At 37.6% G+C, this 10,775-nt stretch overlaps 2 protein-coding genes across 2 annotated transcripts; one reads left to right on the top strand and one right to left on the bottom strand.

Annotated features, from left to right (window-relative positions):
* Window positions 1-2,557: 2,557 nt before the first annotated feature.
* LOC146468589 (dynein light chain 2A-like) lies at window positions 2,558-5,381 on the top strand. The gene has a single exon (XM_085124415.1). The coding sequence runs from the start codon at window positions 3,000-3,002 to the stop codon at window positions 3,621-3,623; it is 624 nt and encodes a 207-aa protein (XP_084980541.1). The 5' UTR covers window positions 2,558-2,999; the 3' UTR covers window positions 3,624-5,381.
* A 2,074-nt stretch (window positions 5,382-7,455) lies between these two features.
* On the bottom strand, window positions 7,456-9,626 carry LOC146468588 (dynein light chain Tctex-type protein 2B-like). Its single transcript, XM_085124377.1, has one exon. The coding sequence runs from the start codon at window positions 9,305-9,307 to the stop codon at window positions 8,747-8,749; it is 561 nt and encodes a 186-aa protein (XP_084980503.1). The 5' UTR covers window positions 9,308-9,626; the 3' UTR covers window positions 7,456-8,746.
* Between the last annotated feature and the right edge of the window lie 1,149 nt (window positions 9,627-10,775).

Below are 10,775 nucleotides of genomic sequence, written 5' to 3'. Positions count from 1 at the left end.
TGACGACAGTGGATGATAGTTTTGACTATCATCAACTATCATCGACTTTCATGCGACGTTTGACCAGCGCTTACGGGGGCTCCCTCCTAAGATGTTATTCTAGCACCCAAGACTAGTCATGTAAGTCCGTCGTGGTACTGGCACCAAAATCCTGACAAATGTTAATGTAAGAGGGAATGAAAAAACAAATAGAAAAGAAACAAAGAAAGAAAAACTGAAAAATTCATTCTAAATTGTAATTTCGTTTAAGTTAGTTCTGTTTGACTGAAATAACTGCAAGGCTGATCTGACTGCGTAGAAAATTTAACATGACAGCGACATGATAGAGACCAAACCGAGAATCAAAATGCAATCGTGGACCGTTACAATAGCAGGTTCAAGGCTGCTGTCATTTGAACTATGATATATTGCACATCGAACTAATTCATTCCCTGAAACCGTTTAAAAGATTCAGGGATGGTTTCATGAACCATTATGTACGTATAGTAGCTTGTATCAGTTCTACAAATCAATCTTACACCTTTTACTAATCAAAACGTCACGATTTAATTCGTTTTAGACAACCTCCTTCCCAGGGCTTTTCCCTTGTAAATTGGGAGGTAATTTACAAGGGAAAAGACTGGGAACGAGGTTGCTGTTTAGACTGTTAATCTCGGTAAATTCAGAAGATTTGTTACTCGTTTAAAAAAAGTGATAAATACTAAACTAACTGCCTTGCATTTTCAGTGTAACGTTCTATATTCAAGTTCCGGTTGTTGAATTTTTCATTAATCCGCATGTAATTAGAGTGAGTATCTTTTTGTTGTTCTTCGTCTTTGTTTTTCAGACACGAAAACAGTAAGTAACTACGTAATACAACCAAGAGCAGTTAAACGGATGGCTCGAATGCTTTCTTATACCGTGAAAAGCGACAAAATCTTGTACATTGATTTGTATTGTATGTACGAGTATCAATTATGAAGACATATTTTTAGCTCAATCCCTCAAGGAGGCGCCCTCTTGTCGCAAATGAGATTAATTAAAATCAAATGTCAGTCTACGTTGGTGGCTAATGTTTTCTAATGAGTCCATCTTGCCAGGATCATTAATAAAATTTAATTATTGAACTAGCAGGTCTTTTCGGTCTCTGAGTGGAATCCTAAAGTGTGACCATTCAAATGATTTCTACAGCACTTTCAAAGTGTGGTTGTGTTCTCAACTGAGTGACTTTAACCGTGAGTCCGTGAGGATCAAAGTGTAACTGTTTAAAAAACAGTGCTTTACGTTCATCGATTTTCAGAATTTGAAATTTTGGAAAATTTATTGAACTCCACTGATTGGTAACCATAAATTCCATAAGACCGTGTGGGGGAACCTTAATCACGGCATAAGTATCACCGCCGGAAATGAAGTGAACTGTAGCTGAAGCTTTCGACCGTATTAAGTGAGTCCACGAACGCCCTAAAATGTGAGATATTTAACTTCTTTCTACTTTTTATTTGTTTGTTTATTTTGCTAAGGAGAAATCTAAAATCACGTTTTCGTGCGCAACGATGATGTGTACGCGTGATTGTGCAGGAGCCCTCAGGGGCAAAAAGCTAGTAGTTGTGCAGACACTGTTTCACTTCATTGATACCAAACCATTTCGTGTCCTGCAATAATAGTTTCATCTTGCATAAGCCACGCAATGTTTCAAATACTAATCTTTTTCTTTTGTTTCACTTTTTTTAAACAATCTATTTTCGGACATCGGCACGGAAGCCGTAAGTACCTCAGTGTATATTAATGTCCACCAGTGCGCAATAGTGTTTAATTAAAAGCATGCAGTTTTCTTAAACAAAACGGTGCAAGACTCGACACATTTTCTGATCTTACAAAGAAGGGAAAATCCTTGTCCACTAATCTCTGATACAGCGTAATTTTGAATAGCTTTATTAAACTTGATCAAAAGCGGCGCCTGTTTGTCGCGAATTGGGTCAGTTTTACAAAAACCCCTCAATGGAATCAATCCTTGATTCTAACTTTTGAGTCTGTGGATGAAATCCTTAAGTGAGACCATTCCAATGGAAGCTACTGAGCAGTACGTTCCTGTGGTGCAGTTTATTATGCTGTACAAGGTGGTTGTTAGTTTTGAGTCTGTGGATGAAATCCTAATTAAGGGTGTCCGTTCAAATGCATCACTCCCAAGATATACATTTTCCATGCTGCACAAGGTCATGTCAGGTTATTACATTTGAATTTAAGGATGAAATCTTCAAATAAAAGCTTTTACAGCTGGTTTCTGTGGTACTGTTCGACGTTTTCTCATGTCTCACAACTTGATCCGGAAAATTTGTTTATCTGCACTAATTGGTCATCATAACAGTATCAACGCTCGGAGTAAACGGAACTACTGAAAACAACTGAAGCTCTCGACCGTGTAAAATGAGTTAAAGAAGGCCGAGCACATCTCATTAATCCTCCTAGAAATTCATATAAAGCGCAAGCACATTCAGCTAATTTCTACTCTTCTACGTAGAAGAAATCAGTAAAGAAATAAGTTTTCAGCGCTGATCATGATATGGGTCTAAACACAGCTCGTGCCCACGTAACTGCACGAGTGACCTGGGGACAAATGGCTCATTATGCAGAACTACGAAGAGCCATTTGTCCTAAAGAATTTTGTTTACATTAAAGAGATCATCAACAACAACGTATTGTATCATTGTAGCCAAACTGAAGAGGGCAGAGATATGAATCTAACCAGTAAAGCAAAAGAAACGCAAGTTAGCGTGATCGCCGCCGAGACGTAACGCTGTCGTGATTTTTGTCCGATGCAATTATTACGTGAGACACGCTTTCGAAGGGATTAACCCACACGAACGGATACAAAAAAGGTACTTATATTAAACACTTCAGACACCTAGAACTTGCAAGGTGCGAAGCGAGAAAGGTCAACTGACTGGTCTAATTGAAAATCAGAAAAGAAGGCGTGAACAAGGCGGGTATCCAAAGGTTTCTGCTCGAGCGCAAGTTTTGAAATGTCAGAAATTTCTACAAAGCAACTGATTCACGACCTCGAGGGTATAACTCTTGCAAAGAATACTGCCGCGAGGAGAAGAAAAGTTTCGTTGTTTGAGGCAACGGAGCGACCTCGACCAAAGGATGAAGATCGCGGGATTGCGGTGATGACGCACGCTGATTATCCACTGCGAAGTCGTTCTCGATCGCTTCCGGTGGATCCACAGAAAGCGCGTGTTCCGAGTGGATTTGTGAAGGAGAATATCAGTAACATGATTCAAGAGGTGTTGGAGACCAAACTGAAGGGGAAAAGGTATGAGGCGAGTGAATGCTCTGCGCTAACGAAGCAACTCGTTAACACTCTAAGAGACAAAGTGTACGCGCTCGATCTGAAGGAGTACAAGCTGATTTGCACTTGTTACGTTACCAAGAGTCTAAAACCCGCGCCTTCAATGCAGAGCGGATGTGCTTGGGACGAAAGCGCAACCGGAGTGGAGAAAGACGGTTTTGCGGAGTATATTTACAAGAGCGACGAACTTGTCGCTGTTGCTACGGTGTACGGGGTTTACAAGAACAAGACGACAGAGCGCGAGAAGCACATCAAAGCGATTAAAGGGTTTATTCACAAACCAATCCCCGAGTAAAAGACATTGAACTACAGCGAAAAACTGCGCACATAAGCGTAAAACAACAAAACAGACAGAAAAGGTAATTTGATGTCATGATTATAAATAGGGGGACATAAACAACGGCGTTGTTAAAGTCAACAGTGGCTTGTCAAGAGAAACTGTTTACATCGGCAACTGTGAGTGCTTTGCAAACCTTTTTCACCCCTACAAAAGACAAACTGAGATGTGGACGCTGTTTATCATGCTCAAGGTTATTGCAACTTTTAGCTGTGGATGAAATCGTAGTTTCATCAATTGAATGAAGCAGTCTTGTTGAACTGTTCTTTTCTTTTAAACGTCGCAAAGCACAACTTCAAAACTCTTGCCAAGTTGTCAAGACACCTCACTTTTGAAATTGAAAGTGATAGAGTAAGAACTTGAACTGTGAACTTGCATGGTTATTTTAAAATGTAGCGTTATAACATTCGCGTCAAACCTCTTGCCTTACAACGGGCGGAGAAATCAAGGCATTCTCATGCCAATATTGTATACGACACAGTTGATAAGTCAATACACCAAGTTAATAACCTCTTATACAGAAAAACAACCAAAAATTGAAAATAGCTTAGTTATTTGGATAATCATTTAGTGAAAAAAGAATTTACGGCATGACGCCAGTTTCTTAATTAAGACGGTGAACAAAATGGAAAGAGTCAAATTAATATTCACATTAGGACCGCGGCAACCGTCGGTAGATAATTAGATTTTGAGGTCCGCTTTCACAATCCGAGTTATTAATCATTTCAAGACAATTTAGACATGCAACAAGTCATACATGAGTAAATAATCTAACATGACAAAAGTTATGCAAATTTTTACATACTACGAAGTATATTAAAACAAGTGTTTGCTTTTAAGAAAGGCTGCACTGAGCAGAGCTACAATCTAACCGACTAACAACTAATTTACTTACTAACTAGCTAACTAGCTAACTAACTAACTAACTAACTAACTAACTAACTAACTAACTAACTCACTCACTCACACACTTACTGACCAAATGACTAACTAGCAAACTAGTTAACTAACTAACTAACTAACTAACTAACTAACTAACTCACTCACTAACTGACTTACTAACTAACTAAGTAGCTAGCTAACTAACTAACTGACTAACTAACTAGCAAACTAATTAACTAACTAACTCACTCACTCACTAACTAACTAACTAACTAATTAACTAACTCACTAACTCACTCACTCACTCACTCACTCACTCACTCACTCACTAACTAACTAACTAACTAACTAACTAACTAACTAACTAACGAACGAACGAACTAACTAACTAATTAACTAACTCACTCACTAACTGACTAACAGCTAGCTAACTGACGTACTAATAACTAACTTACTTACTAGCTAAGACTATCTAAAGCTACTAACTACCTGACTAACTAACTGACCAACCATCTGCTCTTAGGACTATAAACTAACGAGAGAAAATTAAACTAAGTAAGTCTAAGTAACTCATTAAGGTGGACCGTCAACATTAATTATTTTAACATTTTTTTTTAAATGAATTTTTGTAGGTTGACCGTTTAGGTCAATAAAAGTAACTGAATAATGGCGATGGTCTATAAATAAGAGAGAGTAAATAAATAATGAATAAGAAGTATTTGTCCTTTAGAAATAACAGAAAAATACTTATTTCATGATACTCGTGTATATGTATTTCATTGAAGTAATATTGACTGTATATTTGTTGAAATAAAGATGAACATTATATTTACATCCAACCGACTTGTTATTTCTAGCTACGGCTTGACGCTAAACCGGTACGACCGGTTTTCTACTGACCATCACGGACAGCATAGTTTGCGTAACGGAAACAGTTTGTGCATAAAATGCGTCACATTTAAAACTTTATACAGGGGAAACCTCTTACGTCTGTCTAAAAATAACACTTATACCAAACAGTACGAAATAAGGAAATGTTGCAGCGACGATCTCTTTTGGGAAAAAACGAAGATCCCTCTTGGGAATAGCGAAACCATACGAAAGCTTACGGAAAGAACCAGAGGGATGTGTTGAAGTGGCATCCAAAGTCCCAGTAGCAAAATCTGGTGTTGATATATCGTCATCCTTCAAAAGTGGTAACAAAACGTCAAGGTTGCTATGACAACCCCGAGGTAAAAATTCCAACTCACAGACAGGAGCTCTTGTCACAGAAGAATACTTCGAAAGTGAAATATATGGAAGCGGGGGAAGAAAAATACTCTGTAAAGAGAAACTATTTAAATTGAGGTCAAGATATGGTCACAAAGATTGAGTGAATTTGTGGTGAAGTTTAGAGTAAGATCGCCGCTTGAGTCAAATAATGATTGATGGGAAGAAACAGTATATAATACGTCGCCCACTTGACTAACTAAACTAGTAGTTTATTCAGACATGAACGTTCGCCTATTAAAGGCTCTCAAGGAAACCAAGTCTGTCCAGCCTTATTATCGTTTGAGTAACCAAGATGACGTTTCGAGATGCCACCACTGTTTGCTCCGGGCTAGGATTATTAGTAGCAATAATTGTTGCAATCATTGCATTTCATAAAATAATTGATTTTAATTACGGCATACAGGATTAAGATTAACACTGTACCTACATAGGATTTAGATTAGCACTTTAATTAACTGCATTGTTTCTAAAACGTTGAGTTTTATTGAATAGTAACACGTTAAGCGTCTGCAGTTACGTTACCCTACACGCTAAGGCTGAATATATAACAACAACAACAAACAAAACAAAAAAAAAACAACAAACAACACTTTATTAAAACAGACAGTTACAAGCTGGTTATATACCTACCCGCAAATAGCTGAAGCTAGTCGAGGCGGGTAGGTATGTCTATACTTTTTCAAATACAAATAAATTTGGTGTTTACAATTTGTCTAAAATAAAAGTTAAATAAGTAGTAAACAAACAAGTAACGCAAAAAGGATTCGCTAGCTGATAGAAATTAAAGGATTGTTACAAATTTACAAGCTTTTCATTATTTCAAGAATTGAAGAAGGTGTAAGGTAAGCATTTTCTTCTTTTAAAATGTTGATTAGTATTTCATGTGTTTGTTTTTTTTAATAGTTTTCTGTTGTCAGACTTTCTAATATTATCCGGTAACGAATTCCATAGCCGTGCGCCAAATCGAGAAAATTAATTCTTTAGTTGATCAAGACGTGAAGACGTGATATAAAATTTGTCGGCGGTTGCTGACGTGGTGTTGTAGGAATGTATATCTGAGACATGTTTAAATAAATTTTCAATATGAACAGGTGCTAGTTTGTTTTGAATATCATACATTAAACAGGAAACAGATTCGACATAGAGAAAATGATCAGGTAGGATGTTTTAAGGTTATAATGATGATGATGATCCGTCATTATTATTATTATTATTATTATTATTATTATTATTATTATTATTATTAAACAATGAAAGTCATGGCGACTATTTTTTAATGATGCCCACGGCGTGTTTCATACAAAGTCTTTGTGATGTTATGTTGTTTCCAGTGTTCTACATCTAACCACCCTTGCTTTTGTTCAAGATCAGCGAACCACACTAAAAAACAAATACTGCCCACGTGCTCAATAGAGCCAAAGCTTTGATTGTGAATAAAAATGTGACTGGAAGGATGCACATTTGATTGACACTTCAAACAAGAAACTATAAGCGGCGGCGTTTGCATTCAATGGTACACAGTTTCAGTATGCGTTTAATTAAAAGTTAAACCTTTTAAAATAAAACGGTGATTCATCATGAGTGATCTTGACCCTATGTCATTTTGTTAACATAATCAATTTATAGCAAACACACAAACTTTTACAGGAATTTTATTACTAAAATCGTGAAAATCTGCATTGTCGATAAAAACGAAACATGTTACAAGCGTTTCATCGATCCTGTAAGCACCCTTACAACTTAAATATGATTTCTAAGAAATAAATTATCACTCAGCTTTTCCCTCATAAAATAAAACATTTTGATTATCTAATACACTTGCTTTGCATGTAACGGGAACAAACTCTGTTAATTTTACAACCTTTTAAACAGAAGCAACTCCAAGTTGTACAAGGCGGTTGTCAGTTTGAGTCTCTGAACAAAACTGGAAGCTTTAACAGTCCTTTCTTGAGATGATGTAGTTTTTCCAAAGATATTGTGTCAAATGGCATTTAGGGTATATTTAGATTCTAGAAAGAGCACGCGACAACCTTCTTCAACAAATGTCATGTTTCACGTGTACAAAAGCATAAAGTCCGTTTTGTTTCCATGGAAACATAAAAAGCGTGTTTCCAGTTCCGTCTTTTTGTCTCAGGGACATTAGTACATGATTTTAAATAAACACAGCTTCATAAAAGAGTTTAACTAAGTAAATTTGGGACTTCGATGAAAGAATACCGCTAAGAACACTGCAAACATTATATGGGACAATTAATTTATTGTTTAACAACTCAGGCGGGTTAAATATAAGGCGACACACTCATTCACACGTACACCAGATACACTTTAGACACACTTGGGTGGGTAGCGGGGGGGGGACTATTGGCTAATATTCTGTTTGCTGCTAGACTGCGTTTGTGCTTACAACAAAATAGTTACCTCTTAATGCACACTTCTATAGGACACCTCTAATTACCTCTCTAAAACGAACACCTTAATTTGTTTTCCACTGATTTAGTCACTTTAAATGCAACTTATACGTAGCTCTCTTCAAGACCTCACAACTCTCTAAAACGGACAGTGTCGGCGAGGCCCGAGTAGTTGACTTTTGTAAAATCAAACGCAGCTTCAAACAATAAAACGTCAGTAAGTACAAGAGCCCTTTAACTTACGAAAAAACAGAATAAGAATTAAGTCATTCAGTCGTAAACCGGTGCCACTAGCAAAGAGTGCGAGACTGGTTTGAAAGCCGGATAACAAAACCGGCTTGATTATAACTGAATTTGAAAGAGCCCAGCTCTATCCTTAAATGCTACGGAATTTATTTTCCCTATTTATGTAAAAATAAATTGATCATTTCACGCGTTTAGCCTTGAAAAATGGCATAAACTAGTAAAGCACACAGGAAAGATACCTCCCCCCCGGACAAACCGGGTCAGACACCGGGTCTACTCTTTATAAATACCATACACTGCTGCAGAAGCAAATAGATCATCGCCACAAAACGACGATGTAGCCATGCGATCAGTTGCTGTGTCCCATAGACAACGACTGGCCACTCGAACTCCTTGATTGTTCAGTTTACCGATTGTCACCAGACAAACAAGTTTGTATCTCTCGAAGCCTAACAGCTTAACCTGGTCCTTGATTTCGTCCGCGATAGTTGGCAATAAAATCTTGCATTTGTCAGCATCGTAAAGTTGTCCTTTGAGGCGGTGTTCCAAGACGGTATCGATAACATCCTTCACATCTTTGCACCGAAATCGCTTGTCTTCGTCTGGTCCTAACTTGTACGTATTGGCAAGTTTCGAACCGAACGGATTTTCGGCACCGGCTTGATGTGCCCTTGGATGCAAACTGAAGGATCTTCGTCTTCCTGCGGGTTTGGGTGAATTAGCTGAATGTGTGCGCTGTTTAGTGCCAGGATCAAGCAGATTCACTGCTGCCTTATTCTGAATATCGGTAGCGGCCATCGAGCTTCTTCGGCTGGAAGCTTCACTTGTAGGCATGTTTCTTGATGATGTAACAGAACTTGCACCACTCACTTGCGATTTCAACTACTGTTTTCTTTTTCCAACCTTTGATCTCACAGTCTATGACTCTAATCACGTTTGCTTTACTAGAAAAAAAATTCTATTCACGTAATATTATATAATCCAGCCGGTATTTCCGCCCTTGAAGGAAGCTTTTGTCCGTCACAATGGAAACGCTTTACTTATTGCCTGTTATATCGCAATTATGTATCACCTGCTCCAATGGGGTTCATGTGATCAATGAGATATTAAGTGGCCATTCGGGTGTAAATAAAGTGTCACTTTAGGCGGGATGTTACTAACTAATTAAGACTGAATCACGCTGACACCGTTCATGTACACAAAGAAATCACGATATTAAATGCTCAAGGTAAAATATAAAACTTCCTGTTTAATTCCTTAGTTTTACACAAAGAGACCAAGTGAAATAATTGTTTTTAGACAAGGACTTAAATTATGTAAATGAAACATTTATATTTCTTTCCACCATTGACGCAGTTTAATAAAGTTTATTCGTACTGCAAATGAAATATTTCTAATCTTTCAACTATTTCCTCAGTTTACTTCATCACTATACTATAGACCGGGATATATGATATGAGCTGATATCCTATAGCTGGCAACCAATCAGAGCGCGACTTTGCTCACATCTATGGCAGCTGTCAAAAATCATAATTAACTTGACTTATTTGATGCTAACAATCAATGGCCTAATTAAATCTCTCCTAATAAGAGTTCATGGTAAATTGTTCTTGCTAGTTTCACCACGTAGAGAGTCTATAAGTCCCATTCGCAACCGGCCATTCAGTTTGGGTCGTCACGCCCTGTTTATTGTCACGGAGAGAAGGATTGCGTTGTAAGACAAATAATCTCGTTGCGGAGTTCAGCGATGATTTCTGTGGTGCTGACAGAAACGTTTTTAAATTTTGGATTTTTTGTTCAGCTTTGAACTTCAACACTTGTTAAAGATTGTAAAAAAATAGTGAAGAAATGAGATCGTCAATCAAATCGCATGAACATGGTTTAAGGTCCGACTAACGACAAACTGTTTGAAATAGGCCTTATCCCCGGCCTTATCACGGTTTTCGACGCCATTTTGACGAGTAGGCAAACAGGCTTGAAATAACAGTGTTTGTATGGAAATCCGATGTCAAATAATTTTCATAAAACATCGCTTCTGAAAAATTCATGAATTGGAAACTTTTGGCATTAGGAAAAGGATTTTAAGAAAAAAATTGGAGGGATGTAGCTGTGCCAGAAAGCGTCCAGTCGTGTTTTGAACTTTCCATACATTTCCCTGTATTTTTTTTCCCGCGAACTATTTTTAGTAGCAGTTCACGGCTGGTTCGCTTTACAGACAAATGTATGTACAAATGTAAAGCTCCCCAGCCCATCCCCCTCCGCGGTCCCTGTCGATTCCTTCAATTAGCGAAGAAGGAATCTT

Source organism: Pavona decussata, unplaced genomic scaffold (assembly GCF_977016875.1).
Source record: "Pavona decussata unplaced genomic scaffold, jaPavDecu1.1 SCAFFOLD_130, whole genome shotgun sequence".
In the NCBI taxonomy this organism is placed as follows: Eukaryota; Metazoa; Cnidaria; class Anthozoa; order Scleractinia; family Agariciidae; genus Pavona; species Pavona decussata.
This window is presented reverse-complemented; position numbering and strand designations above follow the sequence as displayed.